At 37.3% G+C, this 17,081-nt stretch overlaps 1 protein-coding gene across 1 annotated transcript in view; it reads right to left on the bottom strand.

Moving 5' to 3' along the window:
- LAMA2 (laminin subunit alpha 2) overlaps window positions 1–17,081 on the bottom strand; it is a 336,031-nt gene that overhangs the window by 126,264 nt on the left and 192,686 nt on the right. Inside the window, exons 17-18 of the mRNA XM_033512805.1 lie at window positions 10,778–10,905; window positions 5,964–6,050 (exon numbers count right to left, since the gene is read on the bottom strand). Coding sequence (XP_033368696.1) covers window positions 5,964–6,050; window positions 10,778–10,905 — 215 coding nt within the window. The remainder of the gene's footprint in view (window positions 1–5,963; window positions 6,051–10,777; window positions 10,906–17,081) is intronic.

The raw sequence follows: 17,081 nt of genomic DNA on the forward strand, positions 1-17,081 counted from the left end.
CTTTTTTAACAATGCTGTAGATACAGTACCAGCTGAAATCCTGCCAGTTCTGCTAGTAATTAGACTTCAGTGGGAGAAAAATCTTGTCACTGGGACTGAAGGTGAGACAAAGTATAGCAAGAAATCTTAGTGGCGCTCTAGAGGAAGAGGGGTTGGATTAGATGACCTTGAAAGGTCCCTTGCAATTCAAACGACTATATGACTATGTTAGATAGTCTTTGTATTACAGCACATTATGTATAGATGTTCTGTACTCAATCACCAGCAAGCCTGATGATTTTTTTCCCCTCTATCTTAAAAATTTCGTTAGTTTAGAAAAACACCTTTAGAATGTAATACAGACATACATTTGTTTACCTAACAAGATCCGTCCTCTGACTTTGACTTCCCCTGATCTACTGCATGGTTAGATTTGCTTAATTAATGGATTTCTAATCCCTGTGTATGGGCAAGTAACAAAAAGATTGCTCATTAGTACAGGAACTATGTTGTTGTGTACTCTACCTTCCATACTTTAAGAGAATTGTTTGAAAATATCACATCCTTTTCCACCCTGCCCACCTGCAATTTTCCATGAGTACCACGCAAAGCAGGTTAGTGAATCTGACCTAACACGAGTCTGTATTTAAAGCAAATTTCTGCTCCCCTCACAACCTATTTCCTGTTTATAATCTAGTCTGCTTTCCCTTTCTGTTACATTTGTTCACACTTCACAGTAAGAGCAACTTGTAGATAGTGAGGAAAATGAAAAGAAAAATTGCACAGTTCTGGCTAATGAATTTATTCATGTGCATCTCAGATGAACTCCAATTAGTATAAGGAAAACAGAAAGTACATAAAGCATATTGTGCAAAATAATTTTTCCTGCTATTTTAAAGTCTGTTTGAATGGAGTTTTAATGTACACAGATATCCTCTCTATTTTGTAGTAGTGCTGGATAGCATGGTTGAGGAAAGATTTTGTTTATCATCCTAATACAGGAATGCAGAGCTCCCCTATGCTGTCACTCTTGTGTGTGTCAAGTTCATCCTTTTCCTTGCTTCCAGAATATCTCATAAAGCTTTTATCTGGACCCTAAGAAAAGCTGTCTAAACATGTATTAAATATTGTTCAATATCATCAGCAAAGATCACAAAGATTATAAAAATTGGATAACTGAGAGCAGGTAGAAAAAAAATAGTGTGAACTAATAGAGCAGTTTTCCATAATTTTACACAAAATAGGATTATTTTTCCATTCTCTCAAAACACCCATGATGCAGACCACAGACCAATAATATGTATAAACAGTCCAGTGGTTTGGGTGCATGTAAGCACTCAGGACCATGAGTAAAATTTCCACAATTTAGCCCACTCCTGTAGCACAGTCATCTCTCAAAATCATCTCCTCATAGCTATAAGACATCAGAATATTTTCATTAGAATAATTCAGGTATTTTATTTTCAGAATCTGTCATAAATGTAGAAATTTATTATATTTCCTGCAAAGGAAGAGATAATTTTTTCCTTGATGGAGGCTATTTCAGCAATGACAAAAGACTAATTTTTAGCTTAATTTTGCCAAAATAAATTGGCTTTTTTCAGTGACAATACCTCAGTTACAAAGGCCAAGAATGTATCTTAACATGTTACAATTAATAGCCACCTTCTATCAAAACCAGAGAGTATTTGGATAATTTATTCAGTTATCTTAATTTACCTAAATTCAGATTACATCTGAAACTAACTCTTTGCTAACCTTAACTGCTTTGCTAACATACTACTGGTGTGTTTCTCATAGATCTGCATCTTTTGGTCCTACTAATCCATTTGACTTCACTTAATGTGTGTTTGTTTTCTTCTTCCACTTTCTTTTAGGGGTTAGTTCTGTATTTGACAGCATTCACAGAAATTTACCAAGCAGTTCACAGAAAGAATACTCCAATGATTTGTGTGAAATACACTGCTAATAATTTCCTGCTATTAACAGCAGGAGACCTCGATAACTCTTTGTATTCTCATGAGTTTACACTTTGATAATTTAAATTAGAAAAACCCACTACCATTACATAGCCATATTTTACTTATGCACATACATAATCTCAAATCCAACTGAAGATGATCCTGAAAGTAGGGGTAAACCAGTTAAAGCTCATAAGATAACTGCGTACATGTACATCTATGTAAATTCCTCCTCTTTTTCTACCACCTCTTAAGTTTCAGGGGAAGATAAAATCCACTTTCCTTAGTTCCATCTTTATTTCCTTAAGAACATTCCTACTTCAGCTTCTTTTTTCAGATTCAAAGCATTATATATTTGGGAAGGTTTAGATCGAAAAACACCAGTAAGTATGTGGCATGGAAAATTACTTTTCTGCTTTACATGAAATACATGTACAACCTAAATTACAACCTAAATACCTCTGAGATTAAAAAAATAAACGAAAAAAATAAAATAAAAATAGGAGTAAAAGCAGTGAAAAAAAGATTGTGCCCATATTTTTCTTTTCTATTCTCAAATGCAGGTGTGTCTGTCAGTGATACTGCTTTGATTTAGCGTAAGTGGTGCCAAATAAAATAAAAATATGTGTATGAATTTGTACTGGGCCTGGTCAATATGGAGTTAATATTCCCCACAGCAATCTGTATGGTGCTTTGTATATACACATATATGCACAGAAATGCAGGCCTATTTTATACATTTCTTTATATTTACCAGGAAAAAAAGCCCTTGAGACAGAGTTAATTAAGCCTGCAAATCCAAACACTTTTAAGTCTGGAAATACTATTTTTACAGAGCCTTTGAAATTTATGTGCGTTCAACCTGTGCACAAAATCATGCAAAAGCCCTGTGGAGAAACGGCTTGTGAGCACGCGGTGAGATATCTTAACTCAGGTGCACAGCACAGATGTTATTGTTGTGTGACCAACTATAAATCTTGCATTTCCTAATGTCAGAATGCCTGCCTCTGCAAGCTGCAGACGTTCTTGTGTAACACATTTTTTGTACCAAATCTCCTGAAATGTTTGACCCTTTTCCCATCAGTACTGCACCACAGAGTTGCTGTTCTGGCACTAGTGGAAGAATTTTATTTGCTACAATGAGCAGCAGTTTGAAGCCACAGTACTCATGAGAGGCTGTGGATGGAGGCACTCTGTGCTAGACGTCAAGACTGGGGGAGGTGGGGACAAGAAAGGACATGGTCAGCTCACCCTTCTCCTCACACATGGGGGACACTGACCCTCCTTGTAGGAGAAAAAGGTCACTCGATCTTTGCACATAAATCATCAAGTCCTACAGGAAAAGCTAGAATCACCTATTTTGTTTCTTTTCCCTAGCATTTGGAAAATGGATATCATCCTCCTGTAACTGTGCTGGGCTAAAAAGACAACCTTTTGCCTCATACATCCTTTCTAGGAAGTTAAGAGAATGTCCATGCTAACTCATATGCCTTTGGAAAAGTGAGCAGTGAGCAAAGGAAAAAAACCTAAGTCTAATTTGTTAGGGAAAAACATTACATGGGAAAGCTGAGCCCTCTCTATAATTATAGATATATGATAACTCCCAATACAGTTTATATCTGCAATTATTTTGATGGTATTATGAACTGCACCCTTTAGAATATTAAGCAATTATGGCACCATTTTCCTGAGATTTTCAATGAAAGACATAGCAATTTTTTTTTTGACATTTTACAAATCAGACAGATACACATATCTCCCTAGGGGACAGAGGGTATATTTTTAGGCTGAATAAGTACAGTGCTGCACACTCTCACTTCATGATACTTAGTATGTCATGATAATTTAGCATTGTTCAGCTAATGAATCACGTGGCTCAGATCACTTGTCACTTTGTAGTTGCTAAAATGAAAGAGATTTTAATGTAAACTCTCTCAGCAATTATACAACCACTGCTAATAGCAAAATGCAACATGCTTTCTCCTGATCATTATTATTGACAGCTGCAGACATTTTAAAACAACTTGTTACAATTAAAAGCAAATAGTTCTGTGAGCTTTGGAATTAATGGCCTAATTTCCAGTGGATTTATATCTCATGGCTACAAGGCTAAGGGCTGATTATTTGCTGCAGGATGTTGCTACTCAGCTGGGAGTAATCCCTCAGGCTACAGCTGCACCTTTACCTTTCCCTGTGAAAGTTTTTTTATGGGCAGAATATTTAGCAATCTCTCTTGTTCTCTCTCTATCTTTTTAATCAGGTGTGAGTTCACACAGTATTCTTCCTCTTAGCTATGATATGTCCTGATTTATTAACCTCTATTCAGCCACTTTTCATAAAACCTTCGGGAACAATTACCATCTTTGAGCCCTCCTACCTTGTGCCAAATTTGGTTGAAATTGACCTACAAGTGCAGACACTTCGCAGACAGCCAGAGAGACATGCACAAAAAGATCACAGGGGCCTCATTTCCTTAGGAGATCAGGCTAAAATCCAATTTAGCCATTTATTCAGACTCTGTCCTACTGCATCTACAGCCTGTGCTCTGCTCAGACACAGCACTTGTTGCTAATGGAAGCTGTCAATGACCCTGCATTGACAAACTGCCACCAAAGTGCTCTTGATGTCATTTATTCCTGCCGTCATTAACTTCACAGCCCACTAGCTGAAAGAAGGTGATGACTTCCCAGACAGACAGGAAAAGACAGGCAGAAATAGCAGCAGCAGGAGCAGACTCGGTGATGATGGGTGGAAACAGGTGACAGCCTGCACTCTCACTTCAGGACAGATATAGCACAACAGGGGATTTAAAAGGAAGTAGTTGTAAATTGGAAAGAGGGGACTATAGGGAAATTCACAGTGTATGGTCAGGTTTCTGCTTTTCTGGTTGTCTCTTGCTCTTGGTTTATTCCTACTTCTTCTCATCCCAGCCTGAATATTTTAAGTTTTCATTCAGAAGCTTTACCTTTTTTTAGGGTTTGCCTTATGAAATCCTTCAAGCAGCTCATGGAAGTGTCAAATGGCAAGAACCTACTAAGAAACACAAGGGCCAGGTTTCCATGCCCCTTAACTGTCTAGGAAGGTGTTACAGTTATCTGGCTCCCCAAGCCCCTCTTAAAAAGGTGTCATTGGCAGGGTCACAGGGGACTGAGATCATGGGGACAAAGCCAATAATGATTCATCATGACCTCCAAACAGCTAGCAGAGGTCCCCTGGCACACTAACTGCTCCTGAAATCTGTTCCATCCATGTGAAATCCCAAGGGACCAAAGGCATGTAGACACAGTGGTGTTATCCCTCGCCTGTGTGGTCTCACCTCCTTTGGATGGGGGTTCCTGAGAGCTTAGCACTAGCATTCACACTAACTCTTTGTTACATTTAAATTCTCCACATGACCCTTTCAGCATAATGCCTTTGAAAAGCTAGCAATAAGTGTAGAAAATACATATTGAACTTTTTTATGTATTTGACATAGAAGAGTTATCTTTTTTTGTCATTAAAGCCCAGTTTGTTCCACTTGCTAAATAAAGACTGCAACAGAAAATGAGAAGCAACAAAAATGCAAAATATTCTTTAAAAAAATAATTAAAATATACAAATAACTTATTAGAAGAGCTGTATTTTCACTGCATAACTTCTCTAAGTGAAGCATCAGTAATTTACTGCGTATTTGAATCACCATGCTCTAAACATTCAAATGACAAAAGAGACAAAAGCTTTATAAAAATCTCAGAAGAGTAACAGAAAAGCTAGAAGAGACTTTTTAAACAAAGACTCTTATTTATCAAGAATTCCAAGAAGCTTCTTGGAAACCTCACATTTTACCATAAAACAATAAAACAAGCATAAGAAAAATACAAATTCATAGATCCAATATCAGAGGAAAATACAGAGGAATTTTTTCAGTGAGTTTCAGAACAGGAATGGGGATGAGAAGGGGAGGTAATAAAAAGCAGAATAGCTCCATGTGATCAATACTTTTGTTTCAGGTCTCATATGACTTAAAGCATGGTGCCTGCTTACCTTTCACAGCGTGGTCCCACATAGCCAGCTGGGCATTCATCACACATTAATCCACGATGTCGGTCAAAATGACACGTTGGGCTAAAGCTGTGTTGTTGATATTGAGAAAGAAGAGGGACAAGGAAAAAACATAAAGAAAACACAGTTAGCAGCATAGCTCTCCTCCCACTTCAGAGATTGTTAATTTGCAAACAGTGCCCAGGAAAAGTGATTCTGGTCTAGGACATTGGGCTTAAGTTTGACTCCAGCAAATTGAATTTGGAATGACTCTGCTATTTCTGTGACACTGAATATAGAGCAGCGGATGGCAGCATCCCAATAGCCTGTTATTACAGGACTTGAGCCTGCCAGTGAGAGGTCTGGATACCATTAAAAAGGCAGGAATGTACAGCTGTTTGTTTGTGCCCCTGAGGGACTGGCAAAACAATCTGTGCCATAACTGGCCCCTATATAAATCTTTCTGAAGGACAACCGATTAAAAGCTCAGTTAACTTTGTGTATAGTCAGCTGTGAAAGGAACCCAATGAACAAGACGGGAGGGGCAAAATGGGAAATAATCTGGTACAGCTTCCCAGGGAGCGTACTTGAGTTAATCGAGTGCCAATGACCTCAAGCAACAGGCCACACAGGCATGTTGAAGTTTAAGAATAACTTGCAGACTAGAAAGCTTTACCTCTTTGTTATGCTCTAATTATTTTTGGCTGGTTTGGTTTTTTGGGGTTTTTTGGTCTCTTTTTGTAAATAAGGATACTGTAGCCATTTGCAAGCTCCACATCTCAATGCCTGTGTTTAATTCTGAACTGTGTTCCTTCACTGTTAGCATTTTGCTTTCCATCATCTTTCTCCCTTAACACACTTTTCTGAAGAAACCTTCTGACACATTAAAAGATACTACACAGAAGAAGAGGTAATATTTTCTTCTGTAATTCTGTAATGATTATTAGAGACAGAGACATATGAGCATCTTTATAAAGACTCATCTAAATAATGGTAATCAATTCTGATTGACTAGAGAAGTAGAGAAAGAAAAAAAAAAAGAATGTGAGTAGGTGCATAGCAGGGTGACCATTCAAAGGGGAAAAAAAAGCACTTATGTGAAAAAAAGATGCTAAATTATCTTTCATAACCTAGGAAAATAGAATCTGAGAAGTAGTAGAATTGCTCCAATAAAGACAGCAGAAGGAAGGTATATTCAAGGCAGTGCATGCTACAATAATAACAAATAAACATAATCTGACCTTGGATATATTAAAGCAGGGTATATCATGACAGTTTCCAGAAAGCAATAGGCCCAGGGAGGACAGAAAATCTTAATTAGCATCATTTAATGTGATTAGCTTCTGGTGACTAGACCCCACTTCTCTGGAGTCATCCATCCTGTGATCTGTCCTCAGTTATTCTTTATTCTGTGTTATCCCACAAATATAAGAGATCAATAAGAAAAATGTGGGATGGTCAGGTCCAATAAATATAGAGAGGTGCTGGGATTTTTCTCTTTTCTATAAGGTTTATATTTGTGTTATTTTGCAATGTTATTTACTTAATAATAGATTGACAAATGGATGAAGAGTCAGTTGAAGGAACGGTAATTGTTCATTGTGTTCTTTAATAGCAATGAAGGCACACATTATTATTTAATATAATCAGCAGCACCTGACTTCAAGTAAGTTCCTGCTTGTCAGTTCCAACCTCACTCTTTCTAAGAGCTCCTTGGGAAACTTTGTAGAGATGCTATCACAGCTCTTTACAACACTGTAAAAAATCGACTGTACTAAAGTTCCACCAAGAGCTCAACTTAACTGCATACATTTTAAATATAGTAATGATAATAACTGTAAGGATAATAACGATGATAATAATAAGAATAATATACTTATTATTGCTAAGCAATAATGATGAATAGTAGAATTTCCATGTTTTAAGGGTTATGCTCAGACCTTGCCTCCTTGATTCTTTCTGTGACTTATTAGTTGGACCACATTTCAACACTAAACATTAATATATTGAGAAATTCCCATCTGCGTGCTGTAAAGGAAATACATGATAGCAGGCTGAGAAAAGAAGAGTTTATCTTCCTGATTACTGAGAATCTCATTACTCACTAATGCTAAACACTAATGAACTGTGAGTACTGATTTGTCAAAACAAGGTTCAAAAAATTGTAGTCCCCCTCTTGATTTCTCATTGTTCTTTACAGTTTTCCCTTATGGCAACGACACTAATACGAGTCAGGACACAGGACAAGTACGAATACACAGTATGGGAATGCATGTGATAAGTCTGTGTTGGGAGACAGGGCATCCTAAAAGCTTCCTAGTGTGTTATAGAAAACATCCCCTGACAATATGCTTGTGATTTTATCTAATTCCCCAAGAAAAAAATTAAAATTCTGAGATCAACCCAAATTCTTAGTTCATGTACTGTGAATGTACTCCCAACCTTCCCAGGACGAATGAGAGATGTTCTGTCTCCCATTTCCAGTGATAAAGCATTCCTGTCAAAGTCTTCTCTACCCATATTAAATACCCATATTAAATTTATGCCTACATCAAGAGCAGAAATTATCCCAAACATCTGTATTTTTTAGAAATTATGAGGGGAAAAAATAATTTCCTTTGAAAATGCTTGAGGACTAAGAATGTTCAAACAGTTTCTAAGAGTGGTTTATTTACAAGAAGACATAGGATGAAGGAGTCATGTGTTCATTGCAAAGGCCATTTATAACATGGGTATTGATTTTATCTGCATCACATAAGCACATATATGAAGATATATGCAAAAAGAAGAAAATACAACCCAGGATGTACAAAACAAGCTAAGACAACTTAATTTTTGTTTCCTGATTTGGCCAAGTGCTCTTTTCTGACATATGGCAAGCCATTTATGACTGTTGTGCTTCAGAAGGCACATGACTGGCTTCAGTGACTGCATATGGAAACTCCTGCCATTAGGAAGCAGGAAAGGGAATTAGCAGCAGCTAAATCCACTGAAGTCAACGACAGAACACAATCACCACATCATTTCTACATGCCACTTTATGTAGCATTGCAAAGAGTCAAGTGCTGTGACAACAGTGAAGGGAACCACTGTAAGCATCATAAATAAATATGACACTGCTGTAAAATATAAAACTTATTTCTTAATAGAAATATATGTCACAGGCTTATTACATGGACAATATTCTCTATGCAGTGAGAACTTAGGTATTAAGCTTAGAAACCTACAAATGTCCTGTCATATCATGTTAGGAATTAAATACTTCAGGAATTAAAACCTATACACAGCTATTTATAATAATTTGTGCACACAATTAGTCACTTTTTCAGTTACTCAGAAAGAACATGACATATACTACATCTGCACAGTGACATGAACTTGGCAAAAGTTCATTTTTCACATGAATGTATCTGAACTGTTTGCAAATATTATCCCTTGCACAACAAACTCATTGGCAACTAATATTTTAAAAGCCTTCAAGTAACACATTAAATCTTTAAAACCTCTTTTTTCTTCATAAACAAATTTAATAATTGGTCTAGACTGTAACATCATGAGAGCTTGAACCTTATAGTGAGTTCTACAAAGCTAAACTTTGTAGACTTCAGGACCCACACAGTTTCACAGTTCAAAGAACATTTATATTGCGTGTTTGTTCCGTTCCTGTTATTTTTTTCAAAAAAACTAAACATTAAAAAGGGGACCGTTAACTTCAAAACAGGAAAGTAAAGCACCCAGAACTATGACAAGTACGTAATGGAGGTCTCCAGGCACTTTGCCAGTCATAACCTAAATTCAATCTATTTGACTTGTTTTGTTGCAAGACAGAAATGTGATAGTGTTTTTCCTTCTTTGTCAACACAGTGTTCTCAAATAAGAGAAAGATAATTGATTACTGAGACAAGGAAATATCAAGTAATGAGAATGTCAGCAGAACCATGAGCAGCAGATACAATAAACCTATATGTCTATATCTATCTATCTATCTATCTATATATATATATAATAAAACCAACTCAAGAGCTGTGTTAACAGGAAAGCAGGCTCCCATGCTACAATCCCCTGGAATTTCCACTCATAAGTGCTTAGACTATTTCTGCTCTGATCAGTGCAATTTTAATAGGATACAATTCCACACACAAAATTCAGAACAGTTTTATTCAGGTACATCATGTAAAATGCTTTTGGTACTATTATTTTCCAGGTACTGTCTGTGACAAAACCAAGGAAAAAATGTTCAAGTCACTTGGTCTATTAACTTAAGCGATGGAGTAGCACAGACAAGCTTTTGTAATGAAGGAAACTTTGGTTCTTAGATCAGAATTTTGAATAACTTTTCACTTCTATTGTTATTTAATAAAACAAATGTACAAATGTACAATATTTTTTCTGAGATATGCTGACAAAATATTTTCACTTATAATATCTAGGGATTAATTCAAATTCCAAATGAATCAAATAATGTAGACTGGAAGAAAGGGAAAAGTAAAAGCAGAAAAAAATCCACATGTCAAATCTCCAAATTCAGCTTTAAAACTAGAAACAACTACCCTTAAGGAGGACAGAATAATGAATGCTAGTAATTAATTTGAAAAGCAGTCATCCAAATTCTGTGTTGTTCTTTCTACCTTGTTCTCATCCAATTTTTTCTTCATCTGCCTAGTTAAGCACTCTGTACAATCATAAAAATAAACGTTTATATTGTAGAATATATTATTTTATTGAAAAGAAAAAGCATACATGTAAAAATATAAATTAAGAAATTAATGCAATTTACTAAGGGAAAAAGTGCAATATGCAATAAATAGGCAACTTACTTGTTAGAAGGTATATTTAGAGGGCAAGCACACAACTGACAGTCTTCAGCTGTCCCTTTGGTTGCATCACCATAGAAGCCAGGCAAGCATCTATCACAATATGCACCACCTGTGTTGTGTTTGCAGTTCTAAACAGAAGATGTAAAGTACAAACTGACAATTAGACAACTTGCATATGGAAAAAGGTCTGCAACATTTATCCCTATTTTCTGCTGCTTGTTGAGAAACAGTTCTACAGGTTAGCTGTCACAATCAGCACTTTGCTATGTTCTTGTGGATAGCTTTTTTCCATGTAAAACAAAAAGAATATTTAACAGAAAACCTTTACATTTACACCACACTACAGCTGTACTATTGTTTTAGCTTGTTTAAAGGAAACCAAATTTCAAAGCAGCATAAAACAGGTTTAGTAATGCATTCTCGCAACAGGCCATATTTTGCGACAAACTGTTTTCAGATGCTGATTCAAAAAATATAATGCAGACAATGTAATTTTTAAAAACTAATTATTACTTTTGACATATATGTGCATTAGTTCATTTTACAAGGCATATGGCTATCAGTATTTGTAAACAGTAGCAAAGCCTGAATTATTTAATTTTTACTTCCTAGAATAGAATCCAGCCTCTACTTCGTGAGTAGAAGGAAGAACAAGTATACCATGTATAGGGTGCTATCCAACAGTTTGTGTTCATCTATGTGACTGCATAATAGGAGAGAAATTAGCTGAGCATATGAAACATGCAGTATAAAAATGGCAGTACTACATTTGCATTTTTGTATATAGCTGTTGGCTGATCTCAAATTAAAGAATCTTTCAGCAGAGTGGAAATTGGTCCTGTGAAAAAAAGCTTCTCATAATGTTTTGTAAGAACCAAGTTTTCAAGAGTAATTACCCTTTCTATTCTTCTTTCCTCTCACCATATAGTATCTTGAAATTCTATGTAATTTCACAGAATCCATAATAGATTCAGAAAATGACTTTTCTGGCTTTCTCTGTTTCCTTTCTTTGCCCCACACTACTAGCACACCACACTATTCCTTTTACTGCTATTTCCCACAAGATACTCAAGTGTAGCCCTTTCACAATACAGAAACAAAGAAAGCAGTAGGAATGGTTTTGGATGTTAAATGCCATATTGATGTGCTTGGTACGGACTGAAAAAAGGACTGAAAAAGCCTATGTCAACCTCAAAAGGCCAAAATGAAAGCCATGACAGAGATTTTTGTTAATGGGGTATGTTCTGCTGTGTTTCAGACTATGGGCCAGATCAAATCTAGAATGTTCCACCCAAGTTACACCTTAAGAACTCTGGAGGTTTGTTTTTGTTTGTTTTTTGGATTTCTTTTTAAGCACTTTCAAACCTAAGATTTAATTTAAATAGTTTTTTAAGAACACTTTAAAATTGTTTTTTCATTTTAGTAAGTCACGCATATGGTACTGATTGCTATTTAACAGCCTTACTGTCTGGAAGACATAATTTATCCTCAATAAAGAAACAGACAGTATTCTAAGGAACACTGATTCCTTCTTCACAGCTTTCCAGGATTGCAATGATTTGTACAAAGCTTTTTTGCACTGTGCTCTGCACCTGGGCAGCTGAAAAAACACAATGCCCTTTTTTAGTCATGAGTGCACTGGTATCAAAAGCATTTGCCTCCAGAAATACTGTTTGTTGTTTTAAAGGGTGAATTCTTATTGCTAGTGCATACAATCAGCATATATTTGAAATGAAAACCTCAATCACAATACTATATTTTGACATAATTTGTAGATTGTGAGCTAATACCAAATTACTGAAACACTTAATCAATTAAAATTACAGCTTTAGAACAGCCAAATGGGTTAAAATCAACTTCTGTAAGTTAACTAATCCATTTGTTTGGTATTTCAAGCATTGACATTCAAAAAGAATCTACCAGCCATACCAAAAAAGTAGCCAGGAACAATATGCTTTTAAAAGAAGATGTGACAAAGATAATTTAAGTGTTTCAAAAGAAAAATCCTCTGCAATTCAACTTTTTAAAGACATCATGTCAAATTATTTGTACTTTTTCTGAAAAATAATGGATTCTTCTTTTGTGATAAGTTTAGCTTTAAATATTCTCAGACATATCTTAACAGTTTTGAAGAATATGAACAGTTTATATGTCAAGGATGTTATTAAAGTAGAGAAGCTAATACTCTACATCTCTTGCTGAGTGGTATTTGCAGGTACTGCTCTTTTAAAGTGAAACACCTGAAACCTTCCATTTTGTAGGAAAATATTTCTTGTTGCAAAGACCTGACCACCTTCACTTTGACAAAGTACTTTCTGGCACTTTAACATCAGTCAGTTCCATGTACTGTGTCTACTCCTACTCAATCCAGTCCTCTGTGTTTAATTCCTCACAATCACAGAATGATAGAATATCCACACCTGGTAGGATCATCAAGTCTAACTCCTGTCCCTGTGCAGGGCTCCCCAGGAGTCACACCATGTGCCTGAGAGTGTTGTCCAAACACCTCTTGAGCTGTAAAGAGTGCTGTGACCACTTCTCTGGGGAGCCTGTTCCAGTGCCAAATAAACCTCTGAGTGAAGAACCTTTTTCTAATACCCAACCTACACCTTTCCTGACACAACTCCAAGCCATTCATTTGAGTCCTGTTACTGGTCACCACAGAGAAGAGATCAGTGCCTGACCCTCGTCTTCCCCTGAAGTGAAGTTGTATGTGGCATGAGGTTCTACCCCCAGTCTCCTCCAGGCTGAACAGATCATTTGATTTCAGCCACTCATCATATGGCTTCCTCTCAATGCCCTTCACCATCTTTGTAGTCCTCCTTTGGACACTCTCTAATAGCTTAATGTCCTTTTAATGTTGTGGCACTGCAAATGCCACACAATATTCAAGATGAAGCTGCCCCAGCTCAGAGCAGAGCAGAACACTCCCCTCCCTTGCCCAGCTGGCCATGCTGATGCCCTGCAGGACAGGGTTGTCCCTCCTGGCTGCCAGGGCACTGCTGGCTCATGTTCAATTTGTCATGGGCCAGGACCCCCAGGTTCCTTTCCACAGCACAGTTTTCCACCCTCTCAATCCCCAGTCTGTACATACATCCAGGGCTGTCCCATCTCATGTGTAGAATCCAGCGCTTTTCTTTGTCAAGCTTCATTTGGTTGGTGATTGCTCATCTCACCAATTTTTCTGGGTCTCTCTGCAGGTCCTCTCTGCCTTCGAGGGAGCCAATAGCTTCACCCTGTTCTGTAACACTGGCAAACTTACATAGTACTCTTTTGAGTTCTGCATCCAAGTTGCTATGAAGATGTTGAAGAGCACAGGGCTGAGGATGGAGCCCTGTGGAATCCCACTAGTGACACATTGCCAGGCTGATGTCACCCCATCCACTACAACCCTCTGTGCCTGATCCATGAGCCAGCTGCTCACCTATCTCATGACATGTTTATCCAGCTGTGTGCTGGACATTTTGCCCAGAAGGATCCTGTGAGGCAGCATGAAAAGCTTTACTGAAATCCAGAAAGATTACATCAACTGGCTGCCCCTCATCACCTAGATGGGTCACTTTGTCATAAAAGAAAATTAAATTTGATAAGCTGGATTGTCCCCTCATGAAGCCATTCTGGCTGTGACCAATGACTGCACCATCCTTCAGGTGGTTTTCAATACCTACCAGAAAAATCTTCTCCATAATTTTACCAAACACTGAAATGAGATTGACATGCCTACAGTTTCCATGCCATCCTTCTTGTCCTTTTTGAAAATTCAAATGTTAGCCAGCTTCCTCTCAACAAGGGCCTTTCCATATTTCCAAGGCTGTTCAAAAATCATTGAGAGAGGCCTCAGGATGACATCATCCTGCTCTTGGAGTATTCCTGGATCCCATTAGGCCCCATAGACTTATATGTATCCAGTAGATGCCACACTAGTTCAGGTACACTGAGAGTTTATCATGCTCACAGCCATGATCTGAAGGCACTGGGACCCCTTTAGCCCATCATCAATGCTGGAGAAAAATGCAGCAAAAGAATTAAACATCTCTGCCTTGCCTATATCCCTGTTTGTGAGGGGACCATCTTCCTCCTGTAGTGGGCCAATGTTATTTCTGCACTACCTTTTGCCATTAACTTTTTAAAAAAACTTACTATTGCCCTCCATATTTCCATCTAGCTTCAACTCCAGCTGAGCTTGATTTGTGATTTGTGACCACACCACTTTTCCCGCTACAGTGGCAAGCAACACTTCTGTACTCCTCCCACATCACCTGACTTTGTTTCCACTGCATGCACATTCCCTTTTTGCCTTATCTCCAAAAGAAGATCCCTGCTCAGCCAAGCTGGCCTTCTGCCTGTTTGACTTCTGACATTTTGGAATTGCCTGCTCCTGTGCCCTTAGCAGGCAGTGCTTAAAAAGTGACTAGTACTGATGGTCCCCAGCATGTTCAAAAGCAATGAATCAATATTTAAATTTAAAAACCAACAAAAAATTTTTTTTTAAAACAACCAAAAAAAGAGAACCCCACATATATGGAACCAAAATCTGAGTGTACCATACTGTGCATGTTAGTTTATCTGAGAGATAATGATCTTGTGTATCCTACACTTTTCTCCATGAGCCATTTTGGACCTTACAGGACAAAGAACAAAGATTGTGTAGTATGTAGATGTGACCTGATCTGCCTGTTCTCTTCAGTGATGAATAAAACTTCTTGCTAATCTGTCACATTTACAGACCAGTACTTTAAGTACTGAAGTAGACAAGTCCTTCTAAAAATATCAACACTCATGAAAGATTTGTGCTTTCTTGATATCAATTGGCTGAATCTCAGTTTGAAACTTGCCAAATGTACAGCAATGGTTTTGAACATCATCTGGTTTGAGCAATGTCTAATTATACTGAGATTATTTCCTTAAAGCATGCTTAAGCCTCTGATGTCTTAATTTCACATTCATAGGAAAACTGTACTGTTTTTTTTCATGTCATGAGACTGAGCATAAAATAGATCGTGACCAACTTTTCTAACCTGCTCAGTACATTATATCTGCTTTCTTTTTACTCCCATGGAAATAGAGGTTGTTCCAACACATTGATCTAGTGGTTTGGTTATAGCCATGCTTTCTTTCACAGACTTTGAGGCCAGGAACAATTTTATGTCCAAATACTTATGCTTTCAATTCCGAAATCAATTCAAGACAATGAATTCAGTTGTATCTCACACTATTTTGAATGTATTAATTTTCTGTACCTCTTTTACCTCTGAACACCTTTAAACTTCAGTTAGACAAACTCTGTATAATTAAAACTGTGGGATTTATTTTTGTCCAAAAATTTATGTATGACCTTGTTCCCTACAAACTTCCTTGCTGATGTCCTGGAGAGTGTTTTCCACCATTTCCTACTGAGCCAGCTCTCCTTTTTTTGGAAGAAAACAAATTAACTTCTTTATGTCCAATATCAGGGAAACCTAAATTCACAGTGAAAACCACTCCTGCATATGCAGTTCATATGCATATGAATGTGGAAAGAAACATTTAGAATAGAATGGTAGTGATGAAAATAAAACCTTACACAGGGATTATGACAGAGTCCAAGATAGCACATTTGGCATGTTGCTGCCCTTCCTCAGGATACCTGTTACAGAGACAACCAGGGAAGCTGTTAAAAACAGCTAAAGAAAGTAAGCCTGGGTGCCTATTTTAGTATATTTCCAAGCTGTCTAGACCAGACAAAGGCATTTTGCCTTTGGAAGCATGAATAAGCTCTTCTAGCATTTTCAAACTACCGTAATGTCAAGATGACACAGACAATTCCCATTCCTGGGTAACAATACAAATGTAATCAGGATGTTGCAGAGGCTTTGCATATCTTCACTTGAGCAAGAGCTTGTACTGTATTTAGCTAGGACATATCATTTTGTTTTGGCATATATGAAGATGGGTAAAGACATTTTGTCGCTCTGGCAATGAACACTGTCTAAAGCACATGTCCACCAACACTGACACTGGCCTCATCCTACATTGTATATGCTGTTTATACACAGAGGAATACAATTTGAAAAGGAGGACACTGGGGACTGCTCATTCAGGGCAATTTGAGCATAACTTTGGGGAGAAAGATCCACTTCCTCTGGGCTTACTAACAGGAACATAGTATCCTTCAATGAATGAAACACCTTGAAATGTGCTTGCTTTTCACAAGGTTTAGGTTTATCCAACCTCCTAAAGCTACTGTAAATGTGTGTGTGTAATAGTACAAAAGAATATTTCTGAATGTTTCAAATTTCCCTGTGTACCAAAGCACTTATGTATA

This window comes from Parus major, chromosome 3 (genome assembly GCF_001522545.3).
Source record: "Parus major isolate Abel chromosome 3, Parus_major1.1, whole genome shotgun sequence".
NCBI classification, from domain to species: Eukaryota; Metazoa; Chordata; class Aves; order Passeriformes; family Paridae; genus Parus; species Parus major.